Source organism: Zosterops lateralis (assembly GCF_965231275.1).
Source record: "Zosterops lateralis genome assembly, chromosome: 8".
Taxonomy (NCBI): Eukaryota; Metazoa; Chordata; class Aves; order Passeriformes; family Zosteropidae; genus Zosterops; species Zosterops lateralis.
The window spans coordinates 27,828,387-27,842,305 of NC_139768.1; the positions used below are offsets into that span (position 1 = coordinate 27,828,387).

At 53.9% G+C, this 13,919-nt stretch overlaps 1 protein-coding gene across 1 annotated transcript; it reads right to left on the reverse strand.

Annotated features, from left to right (window-relative positions):
- Positions 1-904: 904 nt before the first annotated feature.
- Positions 905-7,771, reverse strand: BNIP3 (BCL2 interacting protein 3). Its single transcript, XM_083866180.1, has 6 exons — positions 7,690-7,771; positions 5,038-5,221; positions 4,346-4,430; positions 2,694-2,800; positions 2,463-2,612; positions 905-1,824 (listed from the first exon to the last, which is right to left on the reverse strand). Exons 1-6 carry the CDS (start codon positions 7,724-7,726, stop codon positions 1,773-1,775), a joined length of 615 nt encoding a protein of 204 aa, XP_083722306.1. The 5' UTR covers positions 7,727-7,771; the 3' UTR covers positions 905-1,772.
- Positions 7,772-13,919: the final 6,148 nt, after the last annotated feature.

The window sequence follows — 13,919 nt, forward strand, 5'->3', positions numbered from 1 at the left end:
ACTGCTGCCTGTGGAGCAGCCTGGGCTAGGGAAAGGTTGTGCCCCCCATGGCAAGGGGTAGAACTGGACAGGGCAGAAGTGGGGGGGCTTTAAGGTCCCTCCCACCCCAAACCCATGTGGGATTGTGTTCCTGCCCAAGGCTTTGGGCTCCCACAGGGGAGCAGCTGTGGGAGCTACACCGCCCAAGGCAGGTGCAGGACCTGGGCTCAGCCCCTTGGTGATGATCCTGCCATGAAATTGGAACTGAAGTCCCCTTCACTGAGGAATGAGAACCTGGAACACTTCAGGGCCTCTGAGCTGTGACAGGGCAGGAGCCGGGGAACAATGGCAGGAAAAAAAGGGACACGGTGGTTTAACCCCTTCCCCAACCAAAGCCCAATGGTTTGCTCGGCAGTGGCCTGCTGCTCCCAGCCCCACAGGAAATGGAACCAGCACTGGAACGTTCAGGGGGTTCTGATCCCACCTCTGCTTTGGCTCCAGCCTCAGAGGAGAGGTTTGGATTGGGGATTAGGAAAAATTCTTTCCTGGAAAGGGCTCCCAGCCCTGGCACAGCTGCCCAGGGCATCCATGGCAGGATTTCCCAGCCCTGTGGATGTGGCACTTGGGGACATGGGCAATGTGGCCTGGGCACTGCTGGGGATGGTTGGACTCCATGGTCTGATAGAGCTTTTCCAGCCCCAACAACTCCATGGTTTCCAGCTCCTCAGGAGCATCACACCCCTGTGTGTGTGTGTGCAGTGAGTGCAGGTCACCCAGGGATTGCTGAAGGTTGTTTGATGCTGTTTCCATGGAAACTTCTCAATTCCGTGTCAGGAAGTGACCAGTGGGAAAGGTGCAGGTGGAGGCCAAGGGCCTCAGCCCCTGTCAGCCATTACTGGAGAAAAAGAAATGAGGAAACTCTGAGTTCACCAGGAACCTTTTTATTTAAATATATAAAACATGGTATTTTGGCAAACATTCATTTTCTCATTAAATAAGGTAAAATCACTGAAGGGAAAGGCATTGCATCAGTAAAAACCAAGGAGAAGCCACCCTGTGGTTCATCTTGCCCAGGGCTGGGGTCAGGTGCAGATTTATGTGAGACAGGTAAAGCCTGTGAAGCGACAGCCTGCAGTAGGTACAGCAGAGAACTTGCAGTAACTGCTGGGGATTAAATAAATGTCCTGGCAAAAGCAGCTTTTAGTAGGCACTAAATCCAAATTCTACCTCTGAACTAGGACAAACTGATGGAGTTTCACCCACGTGCTCATCTCTTCCCACTGTGTCTCAACACCTTCCACCTCCCACCGAAGTGAACTAAGCAACAACTACCAGAGGAAAATGTGCCCCGGGGTGGTGACAGCCCCTGGAATTCCCGGATCAATCTGTAAGGCCACCATAGTTTGGGCTCCTCCCTCCCTGTGGGGACTGCAGGAGCAGGGACAATTCCCTCTGCAGGCACAGGAGCGGGTGGGACGGACACGGCCCAGCACAAGGGCTGCTGAAAGCTGGCACTGAGTTAAACACGGAGCTGCTCTAATTCTCAGGTACTTCACTACAAAGCACTAAGGGACATCACAGCATCTGCCACGTGCTCTAGGGATTGATCCAGCAGGGATTGATCCAGAAGGCTCTATGTGACACGGGAGCTCCAGCGTCTCCCTTCCCATTTTTAGACTAAACTAAAACAGGACACAGACAGGACACACACACGACGGCGCCACGACCAGCTCCCCTCCTCTGCACCTCCTGCTCTCCAGCTGAGTCTGCTCCAGCTCCACCATCCCAGGCCTCTAGAAGGTGCTGCTGGAGGCTGTGGTGGTCAGGCGCCTCCCGATGTAAATCCTGCGGGTCAGAGCACAGCTCACAGGCCGTGTTCCCGTGCAGGGAACTCTCTCCCTGCCGGGTCACTGCTTCTGCAATTCCCACTGGAACCAGCAGGAACAGAACTGCTCCAGGGCCCAGTGAGTGCACCTGCTCTGGGACCCCTCCCCAGGGCCCAGCACTGCCCCCACACTGATGTGGGAAGGAAATGTCCATTGTTTAATGGCCTGACAGTCACATGGCCCCCATCCCTCCCAGGAGGGAATTTAAAAATATATTGAATAATTTTAAATAATAAATATTTTAAAATCTGTGTCTGTGGAATTTTAAAATCTATTTAATATTAGGTTTTTGCTTTGCTGATCTCCTAGTTGTGAGATTAAGAGTCCATCTCCAGAGGAGCCAAGTGTTGTGTGACCACAGCTCCAGTGGACAGAATTCCTCATTTCCCTGCCCCTTAATTGTTCCGAGAAATTCTCAACAGGGAGAAAATCAGAAAACTTCAAGCATCCAGGAATACCACAGGCAGGAAGCACCATCTCCCCCCTTCATAGAGAAAAGTTATTCTTCTCTTGGACAAAGAGAGAATTTGGAACTGGAATCAGGCCACAATGAAAGCAGGTAAAAAAATCTACTTTTTTCCCCCAATGGAACCTTACCCCAGTCCAATGGCCAGCAGGTGAGAGAGCAGCAGGGATGGGAGGAAAACCTTCAGGAATTCTGCAGAGAATATCCCCCCTTTCTTCATGACACTGGTGTTCCTCATGCTGAGCGTGGCTGTGCGCCGGGGGTGTTTGAAGAGGAATTCCCTGGATTTGGGGCAGGAATGTGAGGGGTATGTTCAGCCAGGAGAAGCTGCAGGAGCTCTCCCAGCAGTGTGCAGGACTCACTTGGGGGGGATGTTCTCGGGCCGGCTGGACCAGTCCCAGATCCAATCCGCGTTCTTCCGCAGCAGCCGCTCCACCTCCCTCCTCCTCTCCAGGAAATCCTCCTCAGACTGCAACCAGGAGCCACAGCTCAGCGTCAGCCTGCACAGCTGGGACAGCTCCTGCTCTGCAGCAGGAACACACCCAGCCAGCCCTGACACCTTCCCACCCCTCCCCATGTCCCTTCTGTGAATGTTTACAGCCCAGAGCAAGGGGGGGAGCAGGGAGATCCATCCTCAGATCGGGGTGAGAATGGCAAAGACCAAAGACCATGTCCTGTGTCCCATAGCCCATATGTGCCTGAGACTGCCCTGGCAGTGAAATCCCAGAGCCCGGTGTTTAATCCTCACGCACAGACCCAAAATATCCCCAGCTCCGAGCTCTGATGGACACTGGGCACAGGAATTCCTGCCCTATCCCAGTTCCCAGCTCTGATGGACACTGGGCACAGGGATCCCTGCCCTATCCCAGCCCTGATGGACACTGGGCACAGGGATTCCTGGCAGACATCACTGGCAGTCCCTGTGCAGGTCCTGGCAGGAAGAGCTGCAGTCCCTGGGCCATGGTGACAGGCAGGTGATCCTGGCAGGTGTGTGCTCACAGAACAAGCCCCCAGCCCTGGTGCAGTGAGAGCACAAATGCTGAGTCAGGGCACAGCTCCTGCCTCGGCTCAGCTCCATTCCACACAGCCCAGGCCTTGGGATAAAAATAGATCCCGCTCCCAGAATTCCAACAGCTCTCCATGCACACACACACAGGATGGAAATAAAACTGTCCAGGCATTCTGATGGCTTTCTAACTTGGGGTTATTTGTTCTCAAAGTCTAAATAATGATCCTTAAACAGCTGAAGGGTGTTTCTGATGATATAAAAATAATAATTTCCAGTAATAATTAACTTGCAGTACCATGTTTAGCTAACCTAAAGCTGAGTCCCCAGAGTCTGGCAGGAGTTTTAGAAATGATGCAGAAAAAATCACTTCCTTGAAAAACTTCCTTCCTCAAAATGTTTTGTATGTTATTCTTTTTCATATTAAATGCTAATTTATTACACTGAAGCCTTCAGATTTCAGCCTGTCATCCTGCAATAAGCCCTGTATTGATTAAATTTCGCCAATGTACAACCTTTCCCCCACTCTTTGTTGCAAATGTGTTTATTCATTTTCCTTGCAAGGTAAACAACCCTACAAAGTGAAATCAGAAAGAACAGGGAGTCCTCCAAAGCAGCACGTATTCAGGTTTGGTATTAATTGTTACAATACCTGGAATCAAAGCTATGGCAGGGCTTGGAAATTGTGTATTTTTGGCTGCCATATTTAAGTGACTCTAGAAATTCTTGCTGCTGTCAAAACAACTTTTAAAATTCCTACTAAATTGGTGGAGGTGCATTTCAGCATTGGTGGGGGATGTAGGAAATGTACCCCATCAGCAGCCAAAGGGAGAGAGGAAATCCTTCTGAAAAAGTCACAGATTGGAAAGATCAAAACATCCCCACATGTCAGGAACAAACCAGCCTGGATCTGCCAGGGTTACTGTAAGGTGTGAAAGTCTCTGCTTCAGCAGCTCCCCCTGTCATCCCCCAAAAGCACAGGCAGTCAGAGGGAGGTGAGGACCTTACCTGGAAGCTGTTCTTCTCCCCACTGCTGTGGCTCTCTATCTCCAGGGCTCTGTGGCTGTCCTGGGGAGTCTGGGAGCGAGGAGGGCTGCACAGAGACACAACAAAGGGGAAGGAGGTGAAGCAGTCTGTGACACCCTGGGAGCTGCCCAGGACTGCTCTGACCGTGATCAGGGGCTGGATGGGGCACTGCTGCCACAGCACAGCCACCACAGTCACATCAGTCACAGCTCTGACCCCCAACCCTCTGCACACACTCCTGGTGGGGCCCTGGCACTTCCACAGGAACCACAGGCAGCAAGCCAGGAGTGGAAGTGTTGTTTGGTTTGGTTTGAATCCCCACAGGCTAGGCCAGGCCAGGCTGTTCCACATCCTACTGTGGAGTCTGAGTTTTTCCAAACACAGTTTAGGCTGGAGACCTCCCAGCCCATCAAAGTCCAACCAAGGCATGAATGGCACTCCTGAGCACCTGTTGTGTGACACTGCTAGAAATCTGCTCTGGTTTCTGAACACACCTGCACACAGGTGTTCACGTGTGAACACACAGCACACACAGAATACAACCCCCTATGTAAACGTGTGCTTATATAAACAGGACATGTATGTAAATACACCCACGCAGCATTTGTCTCTGCCCCTGGACACCCAAACATCCCTGGGACCCGCTGGTGCCCTTGGCAGAGTCCCCTGCTCACCTGTCACAGTGGGAGCTCTCCCTGGAGCTGCTCCTGCCCGACTCGTGCTGGGCATCCAGCAGGATCTTCTCCATGTCCCCATTGTGGATGGAGGCTGGAACCTGCTCCTGGCTCCCTGCAGACACTGAGCTGCCACTGCCACTGCTACTGCCATTGCTGCTGAAGTGCAGCTCCACCCAGGACCCTGAGGAGAACAGAGCACAGCTCAGCCCCAGGGCCTCAGGGTCTGCTACAGCCATGAGAGAGCAACGACCTGGGCTCCTGCCCCGAGTGACACTGCAGGACACAGAGACAGCCCTGCCCCAAGTGACACTGCAGGGACACAGAGTGACACTGCAGGGACACAGAGCCAGCCCTGCCCCAGTGACACTGCAGGGACACAGAGCCAGCCCTGCCTCCCAGCTCATAAACAGCATGGAATGCAAAGTGCAGGCAGCTGAGCTGGGAGGGCTCACAGGGCTGTGAAGCAGCTGCTCAGTACATCGTGTTTCTCTCTGCACATACAGATCTTTTATTTTGGGATATACTCAATTTTTATTGTTCAGCATAGGTGGCAGTCAAAACAATCTCAAGGAGTTTTGCTGCCAAAGTTCAGTTATTCATTCATTGCAATTATTTTGGGCTCCGGGGCCCAGGGCCTGTTCTGTGCAGCTTTTTCTCAGTCCCATTTGTAGGTGTTGCTGTTAAGCAACAGCGGCTGTGTGGCAAGGGCTGTCATGGGTTTGCTCCTCGCAGTATATTTAACACGGTCACATGGGCTTTGTTTTCCTAAGGGAGGGAACAACAACTCCCTCCTGGGCAGGGACAGCTCACTGCAGGGCTGGAGCTCTTCCCTCCCCCATGGAATCCTGGAATGATTCGGGTTGGAAAGGATCCCAAAACCCACCCAGTGCCACCTCTGCCATGGCAGGGACACCTCCCACTGTCCCAGGCTGCTCAAACCCTCAATGTCCAACCTGGCTTTGGGCACTGCCAGGGATCCAGGGGCAGCCACAGCTGCTCTGGGCACCCTGTGCCAGGGCCTGCCCACCCTCCCAGGGAACAATTCCTGCCCAAGATCCCGTCCAGCCCTGCCCTCTGGCAGTGGGAAGCCATTCCCTGTGTCCTGTCCCTCCAGTCCCCCAGAAATGAGCTCAGGAAACAGAAAATACCTGAATTACACCAATTCCAGAGGAATCCCACTGTGGGACAGATGTGGGATTCCCAGCCACAGCAGTGCAAAGGGAACAGAGCAGGAGGAGAAGGGCAGGGGGAATTCCCCGAATTCTGGGGAAGGAGGGAAGGATGCCCGAGGAATCAGCAGGGAAAGGCAGAGACACAGACGCTGCTGCTCGGGCTGTTTGTGCTGGCTGGGCACAGCTCAGGGAACGAAGGCACAGCAGGAACAGCAGGGTCCCTTCCCAGCCATCCACAGCCCACAGAGCAGCATCCCAGGAATGCAGGTGGGGAGAAGCCAGTGCAGGGGATTAGTGTGAAGCAGGGACGTCAGACAAGCAAAGATATCCCAGATATCCTGGCTGGGAGGAGACTGAGGGCTCCAAAATCAAACGGGAACAGCACAAAACCAAACTGCCTCATGTGCATGAACAAGACGAGTATTTCCCTTACAAATACAGAGACCATCACCTGGACAGCCAAAGCACCACAGAACCGGCTGGATAAAAACATTCCAGGCCACCGAGTTTGGAAGAGATGCTTTTCCTCAGAAGCTCTTTTCCTTCACAGCTGGTTTGTTACTGTCTGGGTTTGTTTGGGAATTTTCCCCTCCATGTGACAGTGCCTGGTATGTGGCAGGGAGCGTGTTCAGAGCCAGACAAACCCTTCCTTACCCTTTCCCCCGAAATTTATGGAAACTCAAGTTGTTACCCAAGAACGACCGCAACCACTTGAGCCCAAATTAAGACTTTATCTGCTGAAATCCTACTTGGTACAGCGCTGGCAATGCGGAATAAAGCAGGGAGAGGAACGGGATTGCAGCAGCAAGAGAATAGTGGATGTGGTTTACGATTTTTCCTTTTTTTTTCTTCTCCTTTTGGACACTCCTCAGAGCAAGGCTGTGCTGGAGCACACGGAACAGGCTGTGCCATCACCATTTAAAGCTAAAAGCAGCTGTGTTTTTATGAAGCTGGAAATACAACCAGCGCAAAGGCCACGAGAGGCGATGCAGCCCGGCCACCTGAGTCCCGGGATGGGGCCGGACAGAGGGGTCTGTCCCGATATCCCAGCCCGGGACACACGTGCGGGCACAGGGAGCACCGCAAAGTCCCGGATCAGCACCGGAAAGCTTCGATTTCTTAAGACACACCTTCCAACGCTTGAGGTTAAGAAGCAGGATTCCACAGAGCGATGAGAACGTCCCCTTAAATCGCTACGACCACCGCGTCAGCCGCACCGTTTGCGGCTGCACTGTGATTTTTCCCTTTCCCGGCGAATCCGGCGCTATCTAACAGGCGATCCCCGCGGCACACACCCGAGCCCTGCTCACAGGCACCTCCCGCCCGGCCTCTTCCCCGGGACAAGGGGGGCAGCACACGCACTGCGGCGCGCACATCGCCGCGTCCCGCCTCCCGGCAGGTCCCCGCGGCTCTCCGAGCCTCAGCGGACGGGCAGAGCCGCCGCCCGGCCCGCCGCGCCCGCTCCCCGCGGCCTTACCCTGCAGGTTCTCCTCCTGAGGGCTCTGTCGCGACATGGCTGGAGGGCGGCGGGGCACGCACTGACCGCGCCGCCCCGCGCCCGCCCGCAGCGCGCGCCGTCCCGCCCCGTGACGTCACACCGCCCCGCTCGCCCATTGGCCGCCGCGGAGGGGCGGGGCGGGGCAGGGGTGGGGGGGCGCGCGCTCCCTCAGCGGCCCTCGGGCCGCCATGATGGCTGGGAAGGGACGGGGCCGGGCGGGGAAACGGGGAAAACGGGGGAAAACGGGGAAAAACGGGATAACGGGGCCGGTTCCCGCAGCACATCCCGCGGGACAGCCCTCATGTCCCCTCAACACATCGCTCGCCCTCCTGCTCTCTGCCCGCTGAGCGCTCCGCTCGGCCCGCCCGCCCGCCGGCCTCTCCCGCTCGGCGCTTCGCGGATTTCACGGCGGGCACGGAGGGGATGTAAAAGGATTCACCTCCGGTTGTAAAATCACACCTTGCGGCCGCTAAACCAGCCCCACAGCGAATGATACCTGGCCTTAAAATAGGTCATAATCACAGAGTGCTTGAGTTGGAAGGGACCCACACGCATCATCGAGTCCGACTGCTAGCCCTGCACAGCCCTAGGAAAATGAATAAATAATAATATATGAATAAATAATAAAATAATAATGATAAATAGTAAATCTTTTCCTTTTTGCCTTTAATTGCTGCGATGGCATCAAGGCTCTCGACAGCGGGAGCCACTCACCTTGTGTTGTCAGTAGCAGATACTGATTTACTGCTGGGACTCTGCATTAAACCTGATGTTATTTAGCCAATGTATTAACTCAATTAAAGCACGCAGGCTTTTGTTGTCTTGTTTGGAATTGTTTTCACTTGAGCCTTTCTGCGGCTGAGTCACAAAGCCCCAGTGAAGCACATCAGTAAATTGTGAGTTACTGCACTAGTGAGGAATATTGCCTCACAGCCTCCCCAGAAGGACAAGGCCGGGATGTAATGGACGTGGGCATGACACTCTGTGTGCATGGATAAACAGGAGGAATGGAACCGATTCTGTTCTGCCGAGGAACTCGGGGAGGAATCGGCAGAACAGAACAGTGTTATGGGATAACTGTCGGAGGAGCGGGTTGGCTGTGCCTGTTCCCGCTGCGCTCCGTGCGGACGGCGCGGCGCTCTGCTGCTCCCTGCTGCCCGCCGGGCCCGCTCCGGGCGCGGGGCCCCGCCGCTCTGCTGCCGGGAATGTGCTCCTCTCCCGGTCAGCGATAACCCGGCTGTGTGAGGAACAGGGGCTCAGCACCGCAAGGCCTGCCTGGCTCAGGATGGACACAGCGATCATGGAATCACAGAACCCCAGAAGGGCTTGGGTTGTGAGTGACCTGAAATCCCACCCAGTGCTATGGCAGGGACACCTCCCACTGTCCCAGGCTGCTCCCAGCCCCAGTGTCCAACCTGGCCTTGGGCACTGCCAGGGATCCAGGGACAGCTTCTCTTTCATCAGTCATTGGGTGAATGCTTTTATTTTCATCTGAAATTTGATGGCAAAAACGTTTGGGTTATTGACAGAAACACATAGTGCTATGATCAGGAAAAATTGTGAATTTTCCTGTTGTTGAATGAAGCCTTTGAAAGGTTATTGATTTGTTGCACTGCGATCGTCTGCACAGCTGGGCCTCGCTCTCATCTTATTTACTTGCATGTCACAGACCAGTCATGTATTGATTAATCCCATTTAAGCCAGAGACAGCGACCCATCTCCTGCACAGACTAACAAAGGCAATGATTTGGGTACAGGGTCACACGCATTGCTCAGACAGCTCCAACTTTGTGTTTGGTTTTCAGCCTGTGGCTTGGGCCTGACATGCAGGCTCAGCCCAGCTGTGAGGGACAGATATTTCAGGCATTGCACAGAAGTTGTTTGCAATCCCAAAGGGGCAACAAACTTGCATTAGTTTAGAAATGGATGATATTCACTGATATTTCTTTGGTTTCTTACTAATAAAAATTGAAGTAATCCACTTCCTAGATGAGCGAGTGGGAATTTCAGGACTGACTTGGGAAAATGTGCCTACAATTCCCTGACAGGAGGGGACAGCCGGGGGGGGTCGGGCTCTGCTCCCAGGGAACAGGGACAGGAGGAGAGGGAACGGCCTCAGGCTGGGCCAGGGGAGGCTCAGGCTGGACAGCAGCAGGAATTTCCCCAAGGAAAGGGTGCTCAGGCCTTGGAAGTGCCCAGGGAGGTTTGGAGTGCCCATCCCTGGAGGTGTCCCAGGAAGGGCTGGAGGTGGCACTGAGAGCTCTGGGCTGGGGACAAGGTGGGGATGGGACAGAGAGGGATTCCATGGGCTTTTCCATGGGAGGGCTTTTCCAACCCAAATGATTTGGTGATTCTGTGACTTTTCAAAGGCTCAAACACCACTGAAATCGGAGCGCTCCCTGTCTCCATCCTGCTAAGGGGTTGGTCATTAACCATGTGTGTATTTTATGCTGAGCATTGCCTGGAATAGGTTCATCATTAACCATCCAGCTGCTCTTGTGTCCTTCCTGAGCTGCTGCTGCTGCTGCTTGCCCAGGCTGTTGAGGTGGGACAGTGCAAGTTGTCCCTGCCCACGATGAGCCTGAAGGTCCCTTGCAGCCCAAAGCCCTCTGTGATTTTCTGGTTGTCTGCTTTTGTTCCATTTGAAGAGCTGATAAAGAAGCCTTGTGTGTGGTGTGTGTGCAGGGCTGTGCTGAGTGTCCTGGGCCATGTCTGCCACATTTCTCAGCAGTCCCCACACTCTTGGTGCTGTTTCTGTGGTGGCTGCACAGGGTGGTTGATCCCTGCCTGACCTCAGCTTGGTGTCACAGGGAGCTCAGAACTGTCTGCCGGCACAGCTGGACAGGGCACAAACCAGGGCTTAAACCAGCCCCAGAGTGCTGCTGGTTTGCTTTTCAATCTTACCATGGAAGAAATTGACCACTTCCAGTGTGAATCAGAAAAGCAGAGCATGGAAATCCTTTCGGTTCTTCTTTACTTACTAACTCCAAGTTTTTAAAGTCCATTCCCATTTCTGTAGAGAGCAGCCCATGGAAGTTGCCAGAGGAATGGGCAACTTGCCAGCTGAAAAACAAACCCCAATTCTTTGTGTGATGCAAGCCACTGCTGGGCTCTTGCGGCAGGTCTCTTACAACACTGCCTGTGATGTGACTTGTTTTGTTTACAAACTCCCACAAAGTGTTGCAATTCAGCCCTAAAAATAGAAAACAATTTTATTTATCCTGGAGCCGTTGTTGTCACAGCTCTCAGAGCCACAGCCAGTCCTGTTGTCTCCAAGTGCCACTACATGTCCCTTTGGCAAAGGATAATTGAACCACCAAGCTGGGAACAGGCGGGAGGAACACAGCATTGGTGATCCACAAAAATAGGAACAAGTTTTCTGAGGAATCTGGTTAGCAGTGATGTGTTTCTTGTCCTGCACAGTTGTGAGCTTTGGATGGGGGCAAAATGAAGATTTTTCAATGGAAAATTCCAGATACTTAGCTATTGTTTAACAGAAAAAAAACCCAGACCCTCCTTTCTAAAACTGAAACTGTGCTCCAGGGTAGGTTTCTGTTTCCCAGCCCTGCACTCAGATCAATCACTCTTTCATTCCTGTCAACAGTTCAGGGATATACACCGGGGACAGTTCCCAGTCTTCTCCCAGTCTTCAGTTTCTCATGTCAGGAAGACACAAAATCAAACTGTGCCCTATTTCCTATTTGCTTGTAGAGAACTTTGTGGTGTGGGGCTGTTAGAAGTATCTCATACCCAAATACATTTATTTTATGCACATTTGTGATTGATTTCTGATGGAAGGGGGCATTTTCAGTGGGCGAGTGAATATTGACAATGGATATTTCCTCAGCTATGAGGAGTAGTGGGACACAGCACACTGGGGGTTACAGACATGTTTTATATCCATGTGGTTTTGTCCTCAAATCAAACCTTACAAGGGCTTTGGAACAACTCCTGTCTTTTCCCACCTTCCCAGCACTGCCACGGGACTTCAGAGCATGCTGGAACCCAGGAATGCCATTCCTGTGAGAGATCCTGTGAGACATCCACCCCAATGCACAACCCTGCACTGCCACAGGAGTGGATTTCCATAGAACATGGACCTGCTGGAGTGAGTCCAGAGGAGCCTCTCTGCCCTGGAGCCAGGCTGGGAAAGCCGGGGGTGCTCACCTGCACAGAAGCTCCAGGGAGAGCTCAGAGCCCCTGCCAGGGCCTAGAGGGGCTCCAGGAGAGCTGGAGAGGGATTGGGGACAAGGGATGGAGGGACAGGATACAGGGAATGGCTTCCCACTGCCAGAGGGCAGGGCTGGATGGGAGATTGGGCAGGAATTGTTCCCTGGGAGGGTGGGCAGGCCCTGGCACAGGGTGCCCAGAGCAGCTGTGGCTGCCCCTGGATCCCTGGCAGTGCCCAAGGCCGGGTTGGACACTGGGGCTTGGAGCAGCCTGGGACAGTGGGAGGTGTCCCTGCCATGGCAGGGGTGGCACTGGATGGGATTTAAGATCCCTTCCAGCCCAGAAGAGCTTGTGATTCCATCATTCTATAACTTTATCCCATCCTCTTTGCTAGGAGCAAGTGAAAAGCCTGGTAGCAGTTTTTAAATCCAAACATCCTCGAATCCCCCCTGCCTTTTTCAGCAATGCAGCTCTGCTCGAGGAGCAGCTCCTGCAGGTCTCAGCTGGGCTGGATGTGAAGCTTTGGCTTCCTCATGAAGCTGGAAATGGATGGAAATGCTGGTTCTGGCAGGAGCAGCGCCCTGAGAGCCAGGGGAGCATCCTGGCCGGGCTGGGGAACGGAGGGAGGGCTTTGGAGCCCAGGAGCAGTGCTGGGCTCGGGAAGGGAGGGCTCTGGAGCCCACAACGGTGCCGATGTGAGAAGGGAGGGCTCTGGAGCCCAGGAGCTGTGCCGATCAGCGAAGGGAGGGCTCTGGAGCCCAGGAGCTGTGCCCATTTCGGGCAGGGAGGGCTCTGGAGCCCAGGAGCCGTGGCGATGTGAGAAGGGAGGGCTCTGGAGCCCAGGAGCGGTGCCGATCAGCGAAGGGAGGGCTCTGGAGCCCCGGACGGCGCTGACGTGCTGCCGGAGCTGCAGTGACTCCGCAATGGCTGAGGCTGCCGGCGCTGAGCTCATCCCGCCGCCCCGGAGCGCCCGGAGCCCGCAGCCCGCCGGGGAAACCTGTCCTTAGCTCCTCCGACTGCTCGCATCCGCCTCGGGGGGTACGCGGTGAGCGCATTTTACTCTACGCTTGGGGGATTATTAGTATTTTTTGATTTTGTTTTCCTTCTCTGACCTCTCAGTGCTTTCCTGGACCAATCGATGCATCACTCCTCATCTGATCCCACTGTTCAGAGGACAGAGAGGGAAAATAGAACCAGATGCAGCAGGGATGGGTTATTCTTTTTAGCCTTTTGCAGTGTGAATGGTAAAAATCGCTTTAAATGTGCCTGCTCGAGCAGCCGACAGGTTTTATTGGAGTGCACTGCAGGCAGGGACTCCCTCGGTGTGCGGCATCAGGGAGTGAGGATTCTGCCTACCTGTGCTCCTTGATTAGTGTCTACCTGTGCTCGCTAATGAGTGCCTACCTATGCTCCTTAATTAGTGCCTGCCTGTGCTCATTAATCAGTACTTACCTGTGTAATGTGTCTATAAATATGGACATAATGTGGGATAGACATACAGACAGATTTGTTGCACCTGACCCATCTGCTGCCTGAAGGCTCTGTAGGCTCCATTTTCAGCTGTGTTCATCCTGTGTTTGAGGTTCTTTCCCCTGGGCTCCCTTCGGGGTGGGTACAGCCATGGCTGTGATTTGCAGAGCTTTGCTCTCGGATGCCAGGAAGGGGATGGCTCTGCCTGGCACTGGGGCCCTTCCTGCCCTCTTTATTCCTCGGGAGTTTATGGAGCCTGTGTCGTGAGTGATGCAGCTGAGATGCCGAGGTCAGTGATTGCTGCTGGATCTCCTCTGCAGCTGGACATGTTGGTGTTTGGGGCAGTGCACGCCCTGATGAGTTGTTGTGACAAATAATCTGTGTCAGTGTTCACCGAGGAACTGATTGGGGCATTTCCTGTTTGCTGAACCCTGTGCACTGCGTGTCTCAGATCTGCTTCCCATGGCAATCCTGTCCTCATGGGGAAATCATCACTGGCAGTGCCCAGGGCCAGGCTGGACAGGGCTTGGAGCACCCTGACAGTGGCAGGTGTCCCTGTCCATGGTAGG